This window comes from Anabrus simplex, chromosome 4 (assembly GCF_040414725.1).
Source record: "Anabrus simplex isolate iqAnaSimp1 chromosome 4, ASM4041472v1, whole genome shotgun sequence".
NCBI lineage: Eukaryota > Metazoa > Arthropoda > Insecta > Orthoptera > Tettigoniidae > Anabrus > Anabrus simplex.
In genome coordinates this window covers 231,733,050-231,758,008 of record NC_090268.1, presented here as the reverse complement: position 1 = coordinate 231,758,008, position 24,959 = coordinate 231,733,050, and the positions used below count along the sequence as shown (strand labels likewise).

Below are 24,959 nucleotides of genomic sequence, written 5' to 3'. Positions count from 1 at the left end.
TCACTGGCTTCCACTTCCGGGCGTGAGACCTTGGTTTCAAGGGTGCGTCAAGTACACTCTCTGCCACGTATCTATTTGTTTCTTGAGCAATTAGGTCAATCACTTTGCCGTCGAAAAATAGCAACAAAAAAAATTGAAAATAGATGCAAAATGCTTTCCTGTACCTGGCACACCTGTGAAGGGGAAGTTTTGTGTGTTTTTGACAACATCTAACTCTCGCCACAACCACTGAACAGCGGACCAAGTTATTACGCCTGAAGCTATTTCTTCTTCATCTGCGCTGTCTGCCATTTCCCCAGCAACCCTTTGCTATGCATAGTCACTCTCTGTATCACTACCGATGTCCAATAACGGACCAACTACATTGGTATTACAAGTTTACTCATTTGGGACATATATTTCAGATTCTCTATGGGAATCAACATCTAGAAACGCTTGATACAGCACACACACCAAGACGCATGGCTACTTAGAGCCACCGGCAGTGCCAATGTACTATGAGAGACTTTGTCTTATTTCCAAAAATTGATGCCTGCCTGGCCATCAGATGATATAGATGTTGATTCCCATAGGGAATCTGAAATATGTCCCGAATGAGTTGTTTGCTCACTACACAGTGGCCTCCACGGTATGCACTAGCCATGCGTCTTGGTGGGTGTGCTATGTACCAACTGATGAGCCCAACTTAGCACACTGGGGCGAAACACTGACAACCACGAATGAGTTAGCTGGAAAATTTATAATGTCCAATAACGGACCAACTACATTGGTATTATAAATTTACTCATTCGGAACATATATTTCAGATTCCCTATGGGAATCAACATTTATAAACGCCTGATGCCGCTCAGAGTGAGACGCAGACTACATTCAGGTGATATTTAGTGGCCGACTGTAAGATAACCAAACAGTGATAGACGGTCAATAAACTAATAGAAAGGTGTTAGCAAGGGAAGAACGTCTGCATGATCCAGGGACACTCATATTAAGTAACAGTAATCATTATTCAGGCCATGTGACAAAAGGGAATGAATAGTGATTTATAAGAGACTGACCATTCTTCGGGTCAGTCCATTTGAGTCAATGAGTGGATCTAACCACAAATAGGTTATTTGAAACTTTTTTTTTTTTTTTTTTTTTTTTTTTTGCTAGGGGCTTTACGTCGCACCGACACAGATAGGTCTTATGGCGACGATGGGATAGGAAAGGCCTAGGAGTTGGAAGGAAGCGGCCGTGGCCTTAATTAAGGTACAGCCCCAGCATTTGCCTGGTGTGAAAATGGGAAACCACGGAAAACCATTTTCAGGGCTGCCGATAGTGGGATTCGAACCTACTATCTCCCGGATGCAAGCTCACAGCCGCGCGCCCCTACACGCACGGCCAATATTTGAAACTGCATAAGCAGTATTCATTAACCATTTACCCTTTTTGCCTGTATGTTTGTGAGCGGTCGTCGAAGCCGGGACTGGAATCAACTAGAATCGCACCATAAGTGCCTGCATTCATCTATCCAGGCAACGTTTAGATTTTCAACTGCACGAGACCATAGTTCGAGACATCATGAACGGGACCAAGCAGATGACAAACCAGGGATTTCTCGCTAACAGGGCCGCAGTGATGGCCGCCTAAACACTTCAGTTGTGCCCTCCGATGACGACCGATTACAAGCAGAAGTGTTAAGTACATTCCAATTTCTCAGCATAAGTTTCATATCCCGTAATATGCTTAAAGTTATATACAAAAAAAAATTTCTAGTGCATGTAAATACATAAAGGATAGATGAGTGCCGTAGGCGTATTTGAAGAGATGGAAATTTTTTTATTAATAGGGTTTTAAATGAATTTATGTCCTCTATGATCGGGGTGATCATAATTTTATTCCCATGAAAGCCATGCATGGATTAGTTATAAGGACCTTAGCATTATTAGACGTGAAGCATTTTAAGATGGGAGATCTATTTCAAGATATATTTTAAATCACTCCAGTTCATTGCCATTATTAGTCATAAGATTTCAAGTCTGATTTGTTGTAATGCTTCACAAGTAATGTAGAGATTATTCCCCCTTGTAAATTGTAAGGCTGCTGACCAGAGGAAGGTGAAGATCCAGCAAGGGGTGCGATCGATGATATATATATAGATTACGCGAGTGACGTGGTATTATGTAAATTACCTGATGGAATAGTCTTCTAGATCAAGGGGCTATGTGGTCTAATATACTAGTGTATAAGGGAAGGAGTGATAATTCGTGTGACAATAAGTGAAATGACAGACCGAGGAGACGAGAGAATAATACGATTAATGTAATTCAAAGGCTAGGTCATTGATAAAAATGAGATTTGTAAGAAGAAGAATAATAATAATTATTATTATGAAGCACCTGGATTAGGCAGCATGACGTGTGAAGAAAATGCCGCACGTGGTTTGAATAATAATAATAATAATAATCATAATAATAATAATAATAATAATAATAATAATAATAATAATAATAATAATAATAATGAAGCGCCTAGACTAGGCCGCATGAGTGGGAATTAAAGTACCACACAGGGTTTGAAAATGGCTCCTGGTGCGAGATAAAGGAGTAGCCAGGAAATGGTCTGCTCGGCCCTCGGTGCTTCATACTTACATGTCCTGTAAGTTTTAATTTTATTCAATTTTGCCTGAGGCATTAATAAAGTATCGATTAGGTGGTTATTTATACTTACTTCTTGCATGGATTCGACTCGCACGCAACAGCGACAACCATGGATCACTGTCAGTAGACCTGGAAGGGTCATAATTCTTCTTTATATATTCTTGTATGTGAAGTGTGATATTAATTGTTGTAATATCAGGTGATGGTTCATTATTTCTTATACATATGTTCTTGTACGTATTATTGTGTTTGGGACGTCTAACAGGGAACCAACATTGTTCAGTCCGCCATGTGATGTTTTAGGATAGGACATCCCGGATAAACATGCTTAAGGCAATCTTGTGAATTTATTATGATAATTACGTCAATCTGACATGCAAATCATGGTGATGTGCTCAACCAAATTTTCATTAAAACCTCACAACCATGATAAGACACCTAATAAATGTGTCATTTTGCAAGAATTGCCATCTAAAGTGTATATATATGTAATAGTGTGTTAATTGTACCTTAGTGTAAGAGATACCGGCGGGTATTGCTCGGATATAAAGGTGACGCCCTTATTCAGAGACATGTAAATTCCTAAGATGCATGTTTATAATGTGTGTTATAAGTGTAATGTGAGTCAGATATAATACAGATTGACAGGACATGACGATCTTCGTCAAATACTTGGGTGTATTTTTATGTAACCAGATGGCACGTATGTTATTTTACCTTGTGACTATCAAATAATTAAAATTTTATGCGTTTGATTGGGAACAAAAATCTTCTCATTTCATAATTAGACTATTCCTCTCCTGTCCTAGAACACCCTACTTTCAATATAGTTAAATTTATCGCCCAATTTTCTTTCACCGAACAGACCATTGACCCATATGCTCTTGAGCTCAGCTGTGGAGACAATGAAAGTAGGGAGGGTGGGACTGCAATGCCCAGGATCACCTCTGAAGCTTCTCATCCAGGATATTTCCACTCAAAGATTTATTGGTGAAATTTAGTTAACTTAATGATGCCCTGTAGAACTCGGGACAGGTGCAATACATCAACGGTTATGTCCAGAAAGAAAAATATATTCTCTATTGTCTCCCAATTATTTATCTTTGAGAAGATCGTGGTATGATTTAAGCTTGTTGAATAATCCCCGCCGTCGCATAATGCCTGCACCCTCATTTTAGGAAGGCTCATTTTGAAAGAAATTGACTAAAATTCCTTCCATCGAAAGAGTAACATAGGCATAAACAAACATTTTGTATCACTCCGCAAGGTCCACATGGTCTTTACGCAAATATGAACATGTGAAATGAAAATGAGCAAGTAGGCCTACTTACGTGACAGGTATTTCATTAATCTGAACTTGCAATAGGCTCGATTCCCTGTAGATGGGAAGATTCGTTATCTCTTGCATCACTAGAATCCTTTCCTAAATTATTTACAAGTTTGTCACACTCCAAGTCTAAAATACTTCTCACACGTGGTCTCTTTTTAGTGGACAGTAACACAACCGGTGGTGGATAATTCTTTTTGTTCAATGCAAACACTTGAAATAGACACACCGGTGAAATCTGTTGTTAGTTTTGAGATACAGTAAAACCTTGTTAATTTGAAGTCTTTGTAATACAGAAATCAGACTTACAATCACGTGATTTTGAATTAACAGCCATCTTGTAATTCAGAAATGCCAACCCTCAGCAGTTTTCACAGATTCTGCTTTTCCGTGTACTGCCTGCTATGTGATATTGTGGCATTCCTTACAACGCTGAATACAAAAGAATTACAATTCCACTCTATTTTCAAATATGAAACACATTATAGACACACCAAAGTGAGAGAAAGTGTGGAAAGCTACCCCTGCACGTTACGGAAGACGTGTTCTATCGAGACGCGGAGAAATTTCGAATTTTGAATTACTCTGTGAAATACGGTACTATTTTTTTTAAATGTAAAGTCAGTTTAGAATTGAAAGTCTGAATTGTTTTTCACTTAAACATGACATATGGAGATAGTTTTCTTCCATCTACAGTTGCACAAAGCATAACTGAACACACAGCATTGAAAACTAGGTGAACCGGGAGCGTGTTGGCAACCTTGATGCAAATATAACCTGCACCCCAATTTCGTGCCTCAAATTTTTTTAAAAAATATACGGGGATTATTCGCGTAAATATGGTATATACATGGCATTTGTTGCAAATTGATGGTTAGGAGAAGAAAGTACAAAAAACCAGAAAAAAAGGCTTTAGTGTGTTTGTGGGGAGGGGGGGGGGGACTTAGTCACCAGTAACACAAACACAGTCGCCGCAGAAATCTGGCGCCCAGAATTTCTGCACCCTCGATCTAATGGATCTTGCAATATTCAACAGCTACGCAATCCAGAAATGGTCATGAGAAAGAAACAGCACTTCACAAAATTTAGAGTCCTCCTAGCTGAACAAATCCTTGAGAGCATTGTTTCCTGACTATCCAAGACAGGACAGACCACAAAAGAACATTTCAAATCTCTAAAAACTTTTCAAGTGTTCAACTTGTAGTTCATCATCGCATCAAACATAGATATCATTAAAATTTCGGTACGATGCAGATTATATGTATAAAACTCAATAGTGTAAAACTACTGTATACGTTATGTAATAAAAAAGAGGTATATACATGCATGCTCAGCAGATTAATATTAGTATGCTAATGGTTTAAAGGGGTGCAATTATAAAGAGATGTAATGAAAGGTTTAAAAATCATACTTTTTATTTTTTGTGTGTATTGTGGTTGCGATATTGCATGCTTCTAACAATTGCTCAATGTGGATTAAGAGAAGTCAGTCAAGATCATAGGACAAATGCAAAGCACTAATATGTTTCAAACAGACTAAAAGCAGGTAGAGACCCCCCCTCCTAGATAGCTCTCTTCAAGAAGTGATGACTCTGCTCAGGTGAGTCCCGGAGCACAATGACCCAGTGTGTAGCATCTGGTAAGGGTCCCAGATCAGGGTTACAAGTGAAAACCTCAATGGTACCTAAAGTGAAAAAGAAGGCCTTCAGTATGGTGTAGGTGGCAGAAGAGGCAGCGCATTGCTTGGGTTAATTAAGTAAAAGGCATCTGTATCCAAGCTGGGAGCAGATTTCAGCCGTAGTGTTTGTACTTCAGAGATGTGGCTACAAGTGACTGTTCCTTATGTTAAAGACGGCTGATGAATGGCCGAAAATGGTATTGAGGAAGCCAACGGAAAATCACCTCCATTTATCTCCGGACATAATCAGTATGGCTGAACAATCAAATACCTCAGCCCCATTGCTAAAAATCTCTGCGTCGGCCATAATGAAGACATGCACTTGGAATGTTAAGAAGTACGTTTGAAGGAGGAAAATCTGTAACACCGTCAGAGATATGGAAAGATTCCAAAGAAACATCCTGAGAATAAGCAAAATGCAATGGCCAGGATCAGGTAGTTGCAAAATCAAAGATCTTTTGTCTACTTCTCAGGAAACCATTAAATTTGAATGGAGTTGGCATCATACTGGAGAAGCAAGAAAATAGTGCAGTTAAGGCAGTCATTACATTATCAGACATCACTGGGGTAAGTTAAATGTTTTAAGTATCTCAGCTGCATACCTGTTCACAGCTGGAACAATGCTGTTGAAATTAGGTCCCGGAGTGAACGGGCAAGGACTGCATTCAAGAGAATGAGTAAACTCCTCTGCAAAAAGGACTTTAATATTCATTTCAGTCTCTGTTTACTTCTCTATGTTACATGTGTTGAGACTTAGACCCTAACAGAGACCATTTACCAAAATACTTTCATTCTTTGAGATGTAGTACTACTAGTGCCAGCTCATAATACCATGTGTTGACGGAAGACATAATACTGAGATACTCAACACAAGAGCTAGATGTTGTGTACAACATCAAAATGAAGAATTTTGAGTACTTTGGCCATATCATTTGAAATGATAAGTAGAGGCTCTTTCAGCTTATCTTACAAGGAAAACTGAAGGGAAGAGAAGTTGGGGAAGAAGGAGAATGTCTTGTCTACAGAATCTATGTGAATGGTATAGACTCAGTACCTTCACACTTTTCTGACTGGCTGAGAACAAGAATCAGATTTCCCTGATGACAACCTACATCCGATGAGTATACGGTACAAGAAGAAGAAAAAGAAGAAGACTACAATACAGGGTCACTACATCAGGTCAGCACCAGCACACATCTTCAATATGTTCTATAATTAAAGTCAAAGAACAATGCATAATGAAAAGAAGAAAATATTGCAAAGATGCCTATCACTAAGTATGGAATCATGACTAAATTTGTAACAGAAGAAATCTGATACTTACCTAAAATGCGTCAGTTTGTTTTGAGGTCTTTGATCACTGTCGTGGATCATTTCTTCAGTTCCCGTGAACAGGGACAGGCGTGGATCAGTAAGAGCCACATATTCCTCCACAGCTCCATCAGGATGCCCTTGATACAGAGGCAAGTCAGGATCATCAAGCATCTGACGACAAATAGTACACCTCTGAGGTGCACTCTTGAGTTGTTTCGAAATAGATATGGAGCTGTAAACAGAAAGAATTTAAATATTGCATTATTTCACACAACATGGAGAATAAGCACAAATTTCACAATGACTACCAACACCATATTTTTAAAAGGCATCCAACATTTCACAAGTATATTCACCATAAGAAAAGAAAAAGAAAAAAGTTCCATCCTGTAACACATTTGGCAGCCCTGTTTTGATGTAATCAACCAATAACGAGCAAACTTCATCAGGTCCTTTGTGGGCAGTATCTTTGTCGCATACATCTACTGCTTTTTAGGTCTGTGATGCAGAATATATTAAAATAATGTCAGTTGCCCTAGCTTCCTGGACTGGTACTTGGGCTATCTTTGGAATCTGCAGGTAATCAAAATACAAGTCTGCCACAATCTTATTTTTTGCACACTTCTGCTTTACCATTTCCCTATCATCATTATGTCAATTTTCCAACTATACTGAAGTACAAATTAAAATTTTGTGAACAGTTACTGTTAAGAAATGTTCAATAGCTAACCAATATTAATAAAATGGTTTTCTTGAAAGATAGGTTCATTCCTCCTCCTGCAGTGGTCAATCCAAATATTGGTTTGTAGTGGCTTTCAGTGAACTCTGTTCTGCGGGTTATCCCTTCAGTACCAATATAAATGGTCCGTTATTGGACATTGGATATTATCCCTTCAGTTCCAAGTAATTATGTCCTTTGCTCTGCATTATTTGGTTGACATAATATAGTCACGGTCTGCCTCTGCTATTTTTTTCCTTCCACACTGTGCAAAAGACTTTTGTGATCCAATTGGCTCTTGAAGTTAATTTATTTCACAAGCATGGCTTCTCTTCAATCCTTTTTAGCGTTTCATCCACCCTTGAAATGTTCAGAATCCTCCTGTAGAACGACATTTTGAAAGCATCAATTCATATCTTATCAGCCAAGCCGAGAGTCCAGGTTCCACTTTCATACAGCAGTACACTCCATAGGCATTTCCTGTGGCTCATACTGATACAGAGTGCCCACTAGTAACCCAAATCTGTTTTCCCTGTATTTTCTCACGGATATTGCAGTTTTCTCCTGCATTAAACACAGTGGGACATGATTCATAAGAGTGACGCTCGAGTATGGAATCATCATCTTGAAACATATTTTGCACGAACACTAACAATGAAATAAAGAACTTACAATAACTGCATCATAACTCTTACAACGAAATAAAGAACTTACAATAACTGTATCGTAAGTCAAATAAGCTACACCTTATCATAAAGTAATAAACTTCATTGTTAGGTTCCGTATTGAGTTGAGACTATGCTTAAAGTAAATACAAAATTTTAATATTCCACCTACTCAATACTAAAAAATCATGTGATGTTTTTACAAAAACATTACAATGACATTAAAAGGTACTACTTTCGGTCCACTGTGGACCATCATCAGCCTAGCCAAATTACAACAGTAAAAGACATAGTGATAAAAATAGTATGGAGAAATGAGAGGATCTAAAAGGATGGGATGGTGGTGGAATGACAGATAAAAGTGAAAAAACCGTATTTGCGAATAATGATAAAAGTAACAGAAGTGTTCACAATGACAAGTAAAATCTTGTGAAGTCACAGTAAAAACTCTTGATGAGATAGTCAGGTTAGCAGTTGCTCCTCTGTTGCACGATTGACATATATAACTACGTATATGCTTCTAGAAAGTTGTAGATGTAAGTTCCACTTTTGCGTAGAGGGAAGAATTGTCCAATGAGACTAGCACCAGATTAAAATTGACAAAGTTGAACCTGTTCTATGGTGGAATTAAAGGCTTTCTGTGTTGAACAGAAGTCTCAGATCAATCGGGACCCCAATGAACCTGGGGAAAGAAGATAGTATTAACGCGGGTAATCGAATGGAGAACAAGCGAGGCACCGGAAAATATAAACGATGACTCACCTTGCGCTGCGTGGAACAAACTTGCTGGATTGAATGCAACTTACGGAGTGAGCATGGCGCGGAGTAGATCAGCAGGAAAGGGGTAGGTGAATACGGAGGGGAGGAATGACGTAAGTGGTGGAGGGTGGGAGGGATGGGAAGGTTCAAGGCGGGGTGGACGGGAGAGGAAGTGAAGGTGTTTGTACTGTCGGGGGACCCTTAATGGACTTAAAGAAAGAAGTTTGAACGACCGATTTGTTTTTTCTGTAATAAGTAATGAAAAGGTCAAATAAAATATTGGGTTTCTCAGTTATTTCGTTCAGGTTATAGTTGGCATTAAAGTATTGATCTAAATGAATGTAAAAGTTCTCTATTATATTGAGTAGAGGTCCTTTCTTAGCTATTTTGAGAATGTCCATGTCTGTTTCAATATTCGTGAATTTGTGATTATAGTCGACCATATGTTGGCCGATAGCTGAAAATTTGTTGTATCTGACTGCATTGAAATGTTCTAAATATCTAATGCTGAAGCTCCGGCCGGTTTGCCCCACATAAGAAATATTAGAGCATGTATTACATTTAATCCTGTAGACGCCTGATTTTGTGTACCTATTTATTTTATTAACACGTGATGTGTTATGTAAGATTTGTGTGTTGTTGTTGTTGGTTTTAAAGGCTATTTTCATACCTTTTTTCTTTAAAACATTGGTGATCTTGTGGATTCCATTGACGTAAGTGAAGATGGAAAAAGAGTCATGTTTAGGTGGTTCTTTTTTAAGTGTGGTTTTGGGGCGAAATTTATGTTTGTTAATGATGTTTTCTATGAAATGGCTATTGAAGCCATTGAATCTGGCGATGTAGCGGATAGTATTCAATTCGGTATGAAGATCGTTTTTATTCATGGGAACGTTGAATGCTCTATGTACAAGACTGTTATATGTTGCTTTTTTGTGGGGGAGGGGGTGAGCTGAGTCTTGTCGGATTGTGACGGCCGATTGGGTGGGCTTTCTGTAGATCTTGTAGGTTAGAGATTCCTGTTGTCTAGTGATTGTAATATCCAGAAAATTGATTTTTTGATCTACTTCTGACTCCAATGTGAATTTAATATGCGGATCGATGTTATTAAGTGTTTGGAGTGTGGTGTGAGCATCTTCCAAGTTCTCGTTGATAACTACTAGGACATCGTCGACGTACCTAGCCCAAAGGAGAATATTGTCGAATTTATTGTCGATTTTAGTGTTCTCGAGAAAGTCCAGATAGATTTCTGCGAGAATGCCTGATGCAGGGGAACCCATTGCCAGACCGTTTTGTTGATAGATGGTATCATTAAACGTAAAAAAGTTGTTATTTACGACTAATTTCAACAATGTAATGAAATCTTGAATTTCCAATTTACTCAAATGACTGTTTTTGTATAAGTTACTTTTGATGATGGGAATTAATTTAGAAATTGGAATGCTTGGGTACATGTTTACGATATCAAAGGAGTGAAGTGAGTAATGAGGTTGCATGTTAAATTTATTAAGTTTGTCTATTAATTCAAAGGTATTTCTAACCGATTTATTGGATGAAAAACGGTAATTTTTGCTTAGGAACTTTTGAATAAATTGTGCGGTTTTATATAAAGGGCTCGGTCTAAAATTGATGATTGGACGAATGGGAGCACCTGCCTTATGAATTTTTGGAAGAGCTCTGGCCGTAGGAAGTCCAGGGTTCATACTTATAAGCTGGCTTTTTTCATGTTCAGTGAGTAGGAAGGAGGAGTTTTTTAAGGTTTGTTTAAGGAGTCTTTGGACTTTTTGTGTGGGGTCTTTTTTAATTATGGAAAAGGAACTATCTTTAAAGAAATCTGATGTTTTACTGATATATTCATTCTTATCAATGATTACGGTCGTGTTGCCCTTATCGGCCTTGGTCACGATTAGGTCGTTGTCCTTAATTTTTTTGTTTAGGGTGTGCAGGAGCTTCAGATCGGTTAGTACATTCCTGTTATTAGAATTGGCGGGAAAATTAGGTGAATTATTGCGAAAAAGGATGTTATTAAGTTTCTTTTTGATGTCGTATCTTAATTCATCTTGTGTGTCTAAAGGCGTTTTAGAGATAGCTAATTCCGATTCTGTTATCATTGTAATAAGTGAATTGGTTGTGTTCAAATCGGGCCAGTTATGTTTGGGTCCCTTGGCTAAAATTCCTTCTTCATTTGGATTTAGGGGAGTATTGGATAGGTTAATTACGGGTGGATGAAAATGGTTACGATCATCTGCTGGTCTACTATTGCGTCTAATTTGATAATCTTGCAATTTGGATCTCTTTAATTTCTCCAATTTATTATCCAAAATATGTTGTTTCTTGGTTAAGTCTATAAATAATTTATCTTCACCTGATTGGAAGAAGATTGTCCAATGCGCTTTAGATAACAATTTTGTTGCCGCAAGGTGAGACTCGTATAGTTTGAGGTTAAGGAATGATTTTTTCCTATAAAGAAACTTGATTTCATCTTTCAACCAAATTTTATTAGTCTTAGTTTGAGTTTTGGAAGTTTGTGACGTGATACGATGTTTCTTTTTGTTGTGTCTTAAGAAATTAGGCGTTAAATCAAACCGAATGCACTGTTTGAGAAAATCTATGTCTTTGCCTAATTTGGCTATTTTCAACTTAATGCCTAGATATTGAAAGGCTTTGTGTTTAGCTTGGTTAGCGTCATCATTAAAAGTAATAAACTTCATTGTTGGGTTCCGTATTGAGTTGAGACTATGCTTAAAGTAAATACAAAATTTTAATATTCCACCTACTCAATACTAAAAAATCATGTGATGTTTTTACAAAAACATTACAATGACATTAAAAGGTACTAGTTTCGGTCCACTGTGGACCATCATCAGCCTAGCCAAATTACAACAGTAAAAGACATAGTGATAAAAATAGTATGGAGAAATGAGAGGATCTAAAAGGATGGGATGGTGGTGGAATGACAGATAAAAGTGAAAAAAACGTATTTGCGAATAATGATAAAAGTAACAGAAGTGTTCACAATGACAAATAAAATCTTGTGAAGTCACAGTAAAAACTCTTGATGAGATAGTCAGGTTGGCAGTTGCTCCTCTGTTGCACGATTGACATATATAACTACGTATATGCTTCTAGAAAGTTGTAGATGTAAGTTCCACTTTTGCGTAGAGGGAAGAATTGTCCAATGAGACTAGCACCAGATTAAAATTGACAAAGTTGAACCTGTTCTATGGTGGAATTAAAGGCTTTCTGTGTTGAACAGAAGTCTCAGATCAATCGGGACCCCAATGAACCTGGGGAAAGAAGATAGTATTAACGCGGGTAATCGAATGGAGAACAAGCGAGGCACCGGAAAATATAAACGATGACTCACCTTGCGCTGCGTGGAACAAACTTGCTGGATTGAATGCAACTTACTGGCCCGATTTGAACACAACCAATTCACTTATTACAATGATAACAGAATCGGAATTAGCTATCTCTAAAACGCCTTTAGACACACAAGATGAATTAAGATACGACATCAAAAAGAAACTTAATAACATCCTTTTTCGCAATAATTCACCTAATTTTCCCGCCAATTCTAATAACAGGAATGTACTAACCGATCTGAAGCTCCTGCACACCCTAAACAAAAAAATTAAGGACAACGACCTAATCGTGACCAAGGCCGATAAAGGCAACACGACCGTAATCATTGATAAGAATGAATATATCAGTAAAACATCAGATTTCTTTAAAGATAGTTCCTTTTCCATAATTAAAAAAGACCCCACACAAAAAGTCCAAAGACTCCTTAAACAAACCTTAAAAAACTCCTCCTTCCTACTCACTGAACATGAAAAAAGCCAGCTTATAAGTATGAACCCTGGACTTCCCACGGCCAGAGCTCTTCCAAAAATTCATAAGGCAGGTGCTCCCATTCGTCCAATCATCAATTTTAGACCGAGCCCTTTATATAAAACCGCACAATTTATTCAAAAGTTCCTAAGCAAAAATTACCGTTTTTCATCCAATAAATCGGTTAGAAATACCTTTGAATTAATAGACAAACTTAATAAATTTAACATGCAACCTCATTACTCACTTCACTCCTTTGATATCGTAAACATGTACCCAAGCATTCCAATTTCTAAATTAATTCCCATCATCAAAAGTAACTTATACAAAAACAGTCATTTGAGTAAATTGGAAATTCAAGATTTCATTACATTGTTGAAATTAGTCGTAAATAACAACTTTTTTACGTTTAATGATACCATCTATCAACAAAACGGTCTGGCAATGGGTTCCCCTGCATCAGGCATTCTCGCAGAAATCTATCTGGACTTTCTCGAGAACACTAAAATCGACAATAAATTCGACAATATTCTCCTTTGGGCTAGGTACGTCGACGATGTCCTAGTAGTTATCAACGAGAACTTGGAAGATGCTCACACCACACTCCAAACACTTAATAACATCGATCCGCATATTAAATTCACATTGGAGTCAGAAGTAGATCAAAAAATCAATTTTCTGGATATTACAATCACTAGACAACAGGAATCTCTAACCTACAAGATCTACAGAAAGCCCACCCAATCGGCCGTCACAATCCGACAAGACTCAGCTCACCCCCTCCCCCACAAAAAAGCAACATATAACAGTCTTGTACATAGAGCATTCAACGTTCCCATGAATAAAAACGATCTTCATACCGAATTGAATACTATCCGCTACATCGCCAGATTCAATGGCTTCAATAGCCATTTCATAGAAAACATCATTAACAAACATAAATTTCGCCCCAAAACCACACTTAAAAAAGAACCACCTAAACATGACTCTTTTTCCATCTTCACTTACGTCAATGGAATCCACAAGATCACCAACGTTTTAAAGAAAAAAGGTATGAAAATAGCCTTTAAAACCAACAACAACAACAACACACAAATCTTACATAACACATCACGTGTTAATAAAATAAATAGGTACACAAAATCAGGCGTCTACAGGATTAAATGTAATACATGCTCTAATATTTCTTATGTGGGGCAAACCGGCCGGAGCTTCAACATTAGATATTTAGAACATTTCAATGCAGTCAGATACAACAAATTTTCAGCTATCGGCCAACATATGGTCGACTATAATCACAAATTCACGAATATTGAAACAGACATGGACATTCTCAAAATAGCTAAGAAAGGACCTCTACTCAATATAATAGAGAACTTTTACATTCATTTAGATCAATACTTTAATGCCAACTATAACCTGAACGAAATAACTGAGAAACCCAATATTTTATTTGACCTTTTCATTACTTATTACAGAAAAAACAAATCGGTCGTTCAAACTTCTTTCTTTAAGTCCATTAAGGGTCCCCCGACAGTACAAACACCTTCACTTCCTCTCCCGTCCACCCCGCCTTGAACCTTCCCATCCCTCCCACCCTCCACCACTTACGTCATTCCTCCCCTCCGTATTCACCTACCCCTTTCCTGCTGATCTACTCCGCACCATGCTCACTCCGTAAGTTGCATTCAATCCAGCAAGTTTGTTCCACGCAGCGCAAGGTGAGTCATCGTTTATATTTTCCGGTGCCTCGCTTGTTCTCCATTCGATTACCCGCGTTAATACTATCTTCTTTCCCCAGGTTCATTGGGGTCCCGATTGATCTGAGACTTCTGTTCAACACAGAAAGCCTTTAATTCCACCATAGAACAGGTTCAACTTTGTCAATTTTAATCTGGTGCTAGTCTCATTGGACAATTCTTCCCTCTACGCAAAAGTGGAACTTACATCTACAACTTTCTAGAAGCATATACGTAGTTATATATGTCAATCGTGCAACAGAGGAGCAACTGCCAACCTGACTATCTCATCAAGAGTTTTTACTGTGACTTCACAAGATTTTACTTGTCATTGTGAACACTTCTGTTACTTTTATCATTATTCGCAAATACGGTTTTTTCACTTTTATCTGTCATTCCACCACCATCCCATCCTTTTAGATCCTCATTTCTCCATACTATTTTTATCACTATGTCTTTTACTGTTGTAATTTGGCTAGGCTGATGATGGTCCACAGTGGACCGAAACTAGTACCTTTTAATGTCATTGTAATGTTTTTGTAAAAACATCACATGATTTTTTAGTATTGAGTAGGTGGAATATTAAAATTTTGTATTTACTTTAAGCATTATCATAAAGTGTCAATCTGTGAAGTGGGTTATCAGTAATACCCTCAAACAGCCACTACAAAAAACACTACAACCAATGAAAATGAACTACACTACTCACAGCAAGCCATCAGTCAATCACTTTTCAAACTAATGCCTGTGTTCATCAGGGACCTTATTCCTGAAATTGGCGTGAGTGAGCGTGTTAATTCCTAAACATGTTCCTAACAAAAACATATGGGTTAGTGTTCAGAAATTCAGGAACTAACTACAGAAGTTTTCATTCCGTACCCTGAAGGGGTATGGCAGGCCTCTTAGCGGGTGACGCCATCTCTCAGGCCATGGAAATTTGAAGCGGTGAAGGTGATGTATTGAGGAAGTCATAGGGCTGGCCTATACTAGGAACTGTCCCAGTATTCGCCTTAATGCAGGAGAGTGGAAAACCACAGAAAATCATTCTCAGGACAACAGACGGTCAGTCTGCAGCGCTGTCGGACCACAGAGCAGTCGTGGCCACTTGTAGGCCGAAATCTACTCTGCATCTGCAGACAAAAACTCAGGAACAAGATCCCAATTCCTGCGGCAAATGGAAGTGTCGTTCAAATACGTATCCTGATTAACTATAATTGGTTGCAAAGAAACAAGCACCATTTACGGAGGCCTTTCTTTGTAGAAAATTTTTCTGTGATGATTTTGCTTTCCCGTGATCATTTCTCCCAAACAGTGAGGTGAAATCCGTAATAACTGCGGTCAATCCATAATGGTTAGCACCTCTGCATTACGTAAATTACAGGGATAGCTTTTAAAACTCTAGGCATTTTAAAAAGAAAATTAAGAAGATCAGTTTTTGGTTTAATTTATATTATAATTTAAGTTTTGGTTTAATGAGTACAAGGCAATTAAAAATTAATGGAGAAAAGTTATTATCTACAAATATTTAATTTTATTATCAAAGGGATAACATCATTAAGAGTGAATTGTAAGCTACACCACACTCGAACTAATGCAATACTAAATAAATCGCACACCTTCTGTACTGCCATCTTTGAGCGGTTGGCTCAAGTATGTCTATATTTTTTATTCACTCTCCTTCACTACTGCACTGCGCACTCTCTCTCTCTCTCTCTCTCCAAGTACTACTCACTGCGGATGACTCTCATCGCGCCTACACATCAGCCTCGCAAGAACATTCCACTTGATTCCAGTCTTATATTGAAAGCTTAATGTTGATGTGACAAGTCATCCCCCTGTGTTTACCCTGTACATTTTCTGCGTTTTCTTTTCCCCGAGTTCTCCCTGCTTTTCCACAAATTTCAAAAATTTCCAAGTTCTTTAAAAACGTTTTTAAAATGCTAGGTAACCAGCTGATAGGGAATCTACCACCTGAGCGAAAGACCTAATGCAGATCACTGATGAGTGATGACCAAGGCAAGCACCATGAGTATCGAGGCAATAATTATCAAAACTTCTAACTTCAAAAGGAAGGCCACGCTGCCTGTATCCCTAGCACACAGCTTCCAAAACAAGTGATGTATTTTCAACTGAAGAATGGACAGCAAAATCACAGAGAACAACATAAACAATACAAGGACATTCTGAAATCTATCATGAAGAAGTGCCAAATTGTCATCAGCAACTAGAGGATGTAGCAGCTAAATGATCGATGTGGCGGCACGCTGTCCATGAGAACCCATAACATTTTTAACATCAAAAAACGTGCAAATACAATAACGGAGGGCAAAGAAAAGGAGAAAATCAGAGAAGAAATAATCACCAGACTCTACTTCTATAACAACGAACTTAGGTAGATTTCATGTGCTAGCATCGCAGCAGAGAGCTGTCTTGGTGGTTCAGTGGTAGAGCATCTGACTCACAATTCCAAGTGTGTGGGTTCAATCCCAGCTGAGATTTCTGAAGGGTGGTCATAAATCTTGGCCCTCCATGCCACCGTCATCAGCCTGTTAAAAATATCTGGAAGCGCATTCAGTGTCAACCGACTAAATTAAATTAACTCAGCCAGAAGAACCATTTAGCAGAATCTGCTTTAGTTTCTTGATAGCAGAACAATCAGGATGTTAACATTCGTAGGCAGGCTGCCTAGATGGCACCACTTCAGAAAGTTTAGAATTTGGTAGCAGAGGTCATATGATTACTACGTTTCTTTTGAAGCAAAGTGAGTGGTTCTAGAAAAGGACTCTTAGGTAGAACCCATACTCAGCAAATTGATGCTATCAAAAGGCATTTATACTCACAAGCTACTAAATCATACTCGCAAGCTACTAAATTGCTTGATTATTATGATGATGATGATGACCACTATCTCTGTAGAACAGATCTAATGCGAATGCAGGACGAACAGAGCAAGTCTTACCTTTCTTTTTCCTCTGTTTCTGCATCATTATCTTCTAATTTAAGTTTCTTGCCTGAAGGTAAATCATCCAATTCACCCTCAATATCAGGAGTCACTTCAACCCCCTTTTCATCTTCCTTGATCTGATCAGCTCCCGAAGCTTCCGGGACTGGAGTTACCTCCTCACTCTTCTTCTTACTTGATTTTGCGAACATAGACATAATACTTGGTTGAGAGGTACCATTTTCTCTTGCACTCTTTCTTCTTTTGGGCATATCTAAGAACAACATTTCAATTTCACTAATTATACTTAAAAATTTTTAAGTATATTTTAAAACTTAAAATAATTATGACTAATGGAAGAATAAACTTCTTAATGTTATATTATTAGGCAGAATAAAATCTTAAAATGAAAATATAAAGAAACCTATTTTTAGCAGAGAGCAGGTTAAAATAAATCTACACACACAGATTCATTTCGTACATCAACAAGCAAGGATGAATGCTAACAGAATACCTTAGAAAACTTACACGCTCTAGGAGGAAGATAAATTCCAAAGAATATATGGACATGGTGAGAGACAACATACAAGTAATCTGTGTGCCTGCGCTAAATGCACAGGTAATAGGGATCAATACTGAGGGAGCAGCCTCTGCCGATATAATAGGTAGCAGTTTGGCATTCCTTTGGAAATTATGTGGAAGAACTACTTCTGAAATGGTTGAAAGTGAGTCTGTTATGTTCCCGAAGGAGAGTCCATTGCATTCAAATTCTTAAACACAACACTTATATTTTTATCAAAGGAAAAAGGGCGGGAAGTTTCTATGCTAATCCCTAGACATCAACGGAGGCTAATGTAATGTTGTATTATGTTGTCTTTCTAATATTGCATGCACATAGCATTTTGAAAAACAAGAAAGATGAGATTACCAAAATGACACTGGCAGACCAAGAAGCTGAACCACCACCACCACCACCACTACTACCCCCCTGTATCTACTTAGTACATACTGCTTTGTAAATAAACTGTTCAAAATTCTTACCATGGGTACTACTAGCTGATGGTGATTCTTCGTTCTCTATTTTCAACTTCTTCTTTGTCGATGACTGTCTAGGAGTTTTATTACTCGAAAGACTTGCTGGTTTACCACTTGATGAACGTCTCTTGGGAGTAACATTCAGAATGTCCGACTCAAATGGTGCACTTGCCTCTGGTATGAAAGAAATGCCCCCAGGTCCAACTTTATTTGCATGGTTACTTTCATTCTCTGAATTCTTTTCAAGCTCAGTTTTGTGGTGATCCCCGTTACTATGATCACTGCTACCATTTTCAGAATCTGCCTTCCCATTTTCAGGCTCAGCATCATTGCACTTCATCTCACGAGGAACCATTTCAATATTATCCCCATCTTTCACATTTGTTTCAGACACTACAACTTTGGTATCACCACTGATATCTGCAGTCAATTTCTTTTCAGACTCCAAGAGATCAAACATCTTATCAAAATAAACATCCTGAAACATAAAAGTTCAGATGTAGCAAAACTAGCCAAAAGAATAAAATATCTCATGAACAGCCAAGGAACACACACATGTATAATCTTACTGCAAAATCTGTTAAACTTTCCACTGAAATGTAATGAGATATTTTAAAACTCCATTAATTAGTGTTACACAGATATGCTGTAAGCACAAATCACTGATCACTGCTTAAAATTATAGATAACCACTGGCATGCATGCACTTCATCAAATAATATTAAGAAGTATATCTACATGGAAATTTGCTATTTACTCATGAGACCTACTGGAGTTTGGCGAGCTAAGTTGTAGAAGGAACCCAACACATATTTGTGCAAAGCAGCACATCCTATTATATCCTCTTTGGACGTACTTCACTCTTTTGTTCAGACCTTTGTCCAGTTATGATCGTTGTTCGGCTGTAGTGTATATAAAAGTTGTATTCTTTTTCAAAAATATGGTTCAAAGGTTCTACAGAATTAACTGTCTAATTATTTATCACCACACCTAGTTCTCATTCAGATGCCTCTCAGTTTAGACAGTTACCAGATTATAGATTTAGAACCTTGTAAAAAGGAATAATGTGAGATTACATGTCAGATTATGTATGCGTTTCAGTTATAGAGTAAAACAATGAAAATTATGAAGTCTGGAAATAGAGAGTTGAGCTTCTGCAGTTAAAGGAAGGAATATAGGAGTTGTTGATAAAATGTCGGCAAAAGATAATCAAAATGAAGAATGGAAGAAGAAATGGAGAAGCACATGTGAATACTGGATTGCTGCTTGAGGACAATCAATTAACACAGAACTGTGAAGGAAAGGAAACCAAAAAAGAGTGTGATCCAGAAATTAGTTTAAGGGAGCTGTTGATGAATGTAGAAGGGAAGACAAAGAGTGAGGAGAAGGCGGTCATTTTTCACGTTTGTACCAACAGAGTAAGGCAAGCAGGAATAAATACCAACATAGTTCAGGATGTTTGGGATCTGGTTATGGTAGCATGGGAGACGTTTAACAGAGCAAAGATTGCTATCAGCGGGATACTGTGACAGAGGGATACTGAACGGAGGGAGATTGAGTGTGAACAGGAATTTAAATGAGACTATGGAGTGAGTAAGAGACAGGGATCAGCGCTCAAGATGGCCTTCATTTCAACCACATGGGTATGTACATGTTAAGGTTGTTTTGTCTTTTTCTTTTGCTAGTGGTTTAACATCGCACTAATACAACCTGTGACAATCAAGTTTGTTGAATAGTCCTGTACTATCAACATAGATGAACGATGCACAACAGTGACCTTACTGTCCTTCGAAATAGTCTCCTGCCATAAATACGCACTGCTGAGATCGGCGATACATGTCCTGGAAACTTTGCAAGAAGGCTTCTTTTGGGATGGTGTTCAAAAGCCTCGTCACGTTTCGTTGGATGTCAGGAATATCGTCAAATCTCTTTCCTTTCAAAGCGAGCCTGCGTCGTGGGAATAGGCTCTGACCTTTTTCCGATGAGGGGATCCCGGAGAACGCCATTCCATGCTTTGCCGTTTTGTTTCAGGGTTGTACCTGAGACACCAGGTTTCATCCACAGTGACAATACAGTTCAAGAAATTTGGTGTCGCATCCGCCGTTTCAACAAAATCCTGTGACGCTTCTGATCATCAGTCAAGTGATGTGGCAGAAGATGAGAACTTCTGAGTAATAACTTGTCGCACAGATTCACGGTTAATCTGCAGTTCATCCGCTATCATGCGCACAGTTAATTGCCGATCGTTTGTGATTAATGTCCTCACCTTCTCAATTTTTCGTCACTGACGGCGGTAGCCGGTCTTCCGCTACGGGGGTTGGCAGAAACAATTTTCCCGGCCTCCTTGAAAACAGGCAAACCACTCGTGCACACACTTCAAGGACAGTGCTTGATCTTCATAAACACGTACCAGCATCGCACGCATTTCCTTCGGTGTCTTGCCAAGCTTAAAACAAAACTGTACATTGATCTTTTGGTCGTTCATGTTCCTGCTCGCAGGTCAGAACCAACGCACTAAACACGCACTGTGTCAAAAAGGTCTCACACGGCACACACACGATGCTCAACTGAACATTGGGAACAGGTGATCAAAACCTGCTGCTACGCAGTGTTGCCGGATCGACCGATCTGCCTTCATTCACCGAACTTTATTATCACAGGTTGTACAATGAAGGCTTTTGGTAATGCCAAGATGGTAAAGGGCTAAGACTGGGAAGCAATCGGCTGTGGCCTTAATTTAAGATACAGCCCCAGCATTTGGGTGGTGTGAAAATGGGAAACTAAGGAAAACTACCTTCAAAGCTGCCAATGGTAAGATTCAAACTCACCGTCTCTCGAATGCAAGTTCACAGCTACACAACCCTATTCACACGGCAAACTCACTCGGTAGGGAGTTTCTTTTTAGGAGGGTCATAGCAAAGTACATTCACAAAAATGGGGTGGACTAGGCAGTGCTGATGAAAGTAAAGAGAGGGTGCCGTTCTTTGTTACGTGAACAGACGTGTTGTACTTTGTGCAGTCATGTTTCCATTTGTTTTTTGAAACAAGAAATGCAAAGTCGCAAATGCGAAGATACATTTAATTACTCACCAAGATTACTACAGTTTTTACCAACACTTATATTTTTTACAACTTGTTTTACATTGCACCGACACAGACAGGTCTTATGGTGACGATGGGACAGGAAAGGCCTAGGAGTGGGAAGGAAGTGGCTGTGACCTTAAGTAAGGTGCAGCCCCAGCATTTGCCTGGTGTGAAAATGGGGAACCACGGAAAACCATCTTCAGGGCTGCTGACAGTAGAGTTTGCACCCACTATCTCCCAGATGCAAGCTCACAGCTGTGCAGACCAACATTTCTCTTCACTCACTAATAGTATTAAAAATAGTTAACGCAATATATATTTCTCTTCATTTGCTCATCACAAATATTGTAAGAATTGTAAACTGCACATAATATGACAGTTACACATTTCCAACAAACGTTATAAAATAGTGTTGGTACTGCACTTTATTACAATGTGCATCAGCTGGAGGATTAATCGATATACCGGGTGGATCACCCACGCCTCGCGATCTAGTTTTATACAACCCGCTGCGTTTACTACAATTTTGAAGTGCTTTACATCGGTCTCTCTCCCTAAACTGGGATAATATAACAAGATGTGTGGTTACGGGCTAGAAAACAGCAGGAATCATGAGCGCCATTATTAATTCATTATAAGTATCCCGAATAAACCCGTAAAACTAGCACAGATATGAGAACATGTACCTTACAACAGGAGGTGCACACATAGACCAGGAACAAATAATGCATAGGCTGGGAACTGCCCACTGCATTTCAAGCCTCGCAATAGCTCACTTGGCAGGGGCATGTCTGAGATCTTAAAAGTGAACAGTGCTCAAGGGTTAGGAGGTTTCAATCCCATGCAAGTATTTTATATTCTTTCACAGCCAGTTGCCTGGATGTGGCAAGGTTGCATAATAGTTTACACAGAATGATTTGTTTATTTAGCCCTGAAAAGGGCCGTTGGTATGATGGCATATGGTATGCAGCTGGATTGGAAGAGGCTAGGAAACATATGACAGGATTTCAGTAACGCAGCACCTGCTCGAACTAACGACCTCCGTGTGACGTGAGGACTGTCTGCCACATTGCAACATCTCAGGTGTAACGAATCAGCATACCTCAGTGACGAGCTCTCTAAGGCGACCATGACTGGTGGGCTCCTGAGCATTCAACAGTTGTTTTACATGGCCCCACAGAAGAAAATCCAGGGGCGTAAGATTGGACAATATGGCGGGCCAGGTCCTCCCCTTTCTATCCATTTATCAGGATATGTTGCATGGAGATGGTTCCAGATGACGACCGTTGCGTGTGGTGGAGCTCCTTATATTGCAACCACATCCTGTAACGGCCAAGGAGTGGGACGTGCTACGTTTGGTAGTTCATCTGGGAGAAACTGCAGATAGCGTCCTTGCGTCAGAGGTCCCTCAAAGAAATGGGGACCAATGAAGTGATCACCCACGACGCCACACCGTACTTTCATACCCGACTACCTGAACAGCTGCCTACCGTACCCTATGGAGATTATCCATACTCCAGTAATGCATATTGTGGTGATTAAGGTTCCATTGTCGTGGAACCACATTTCGTGCGTAAATAAGATGGTCGCTGAAAAGGCAGGATCAGTGTCCTCATGTTGTAAGGGACCATTGACAGAATGCCACCGAGGCTTCGAAATCACGACCATGGAGTTCCAGTGCAGATGTTGCAGGTGAAATCATTGGGCATGAAATATCCACATAAGAGACATGTGGGTGACATTTGTCTCCTGTGCAATGGCCCATGTGCTAGTGTGAGGGTTATGCCGGATGGCAGACGTCACGGGATGACCTCAAAAAAGTCGTGTCCTTCCCTGGGATGCAGTAGCCGGCAGACGTCTTTCCACATTTTGAAATGTCATGCCTGTCAGTTGTCTATCTCGATAGCGTTCTTGATATAGGCATTGTGTCTGTTATGCATTCTAACTAGCTTCTCCATAGATGAGTAACATATCCATACTCATCACTAGGGCTCGGATGTTTAGGAAAAGTCATATTTTTTTTCTTTGTCTCTAATTTCTTGTCTGATTGGATTTCGGTGCAAATCAGGTGATTATCGTCTCAATTAAGTGATTTTAATTTGTCATATAAATGCATATTTTGGTTATTTTTTGTCATAAGGTCATATTTTGAGCTATTTTCGTAGAAACGTCATATTTCGGCGGTTTGACGACAACTGTAGGTGTGCGAAATCATCTTCAACTTACCGAATGCAAACTAGTATTTACAAAACTGCTTCTCGGTATCACGTTGTTGATACAAGTCGAATAACCAACCCGCTGTACTCGCCAACCCTGTCTCCCAGGTAGAGACAGAAATAATCTGGTAAATCCCGTCCCAGCAGTGAGCTAATTACTTCTGGTAATCGCTCGCTTGTCTTTGTTCAGATATTAGAACCTCAACCTTCTTTCACTTACACAAGCATTAGTTTACAGTAAATCGTATCCTAGCACACATTCCAGTATGCCTAAGGAAAAGTCTTCTACTAGTGTTAAGTTACGAAGCTTTGTTAAGGAATTTGGAGAAGAATATTTCTGTACAGACGGTTTAGTTCTATTTTGCAAGTTGTGTGAAGTGAAAGTCGTGGATGAAAAACGTTTTAATGTGCAACAACATTGTAACACAGAGAAACACAGCAACAATGTCAAACGACAACATGTCGATAAGAAGAGGCAGCAATTGATACTCGATAAGGCTGTTACATCTTCAGCGATGGACAGATGTTCGGATTTTTCAAAGGATCTTTGTGAGATGATGGTGTCTGCAAACATTCCTCTAAATAAGGTGAACAATACCCATTTCAAGAATTTTCTGGAGAAATACACTAAAAAATCTGTTCCTACTGAATCAACACTGCGAAAAAACTATTTATCGCGTTGCTATGAAGATATACGACACAGTGTAGCAGACAATAAGATTTGGATATCTATTGATGAGACGACGGACACTGCAGGTAGATATATAGGGAATGTAATTATTGGAACACTCCGTGCTGATCGCCCTGGGGATATTTTTCTACTAACCTCAGAAGTTTTAGAGAGAGCAAATCATTCAATGATTGCAATTCTTTTTGATAATGCACTAAAAATTTTGTGGAAGGATGAAATTAAGCGGGAAAACGTTCTTCTCTTTGTTACTGATGCTGCTCCGTACATGGTGAAAGCTGCTGAAGGCTTCAAGCTGTTTTATCCAAGAATGATTCTGCATAGGG

At 38.9% G+C, this 24,959-nt stretch overlaps 1 protein-coding gene across 1 annotated transcript in view; it reads right to left on the bottom strand.

The window, feature by feature from the left end:
- Positions 1-24,959, bottom strand: part of LOC136871815 (DNA (cytosine-5)-methyltransferase 1) — a 211,873-nt gene that overhangs the window by 157,663 nt on the left and 29,251 nt on the right. Inside the window, exons 3-5 of the mRNA XM_067145426.2 lie at positions 18,652-19,123; positions 17,629-17,884; positions 6,968-7,189 (exon numbers count right to left, since the gene is read on the bottom strand). Of these exons, the coding sequence (XP_067001527.2) occupies positions 6,968-7,189; positions 17,629-17,884; positions 18,652-19,123 (950 nt within the window). The remainder of the gene's footprint in view (positions 1-6,967; positions 7,190-17,628; positions 17,885-18,651; positions 19,124-24,959) is intronic.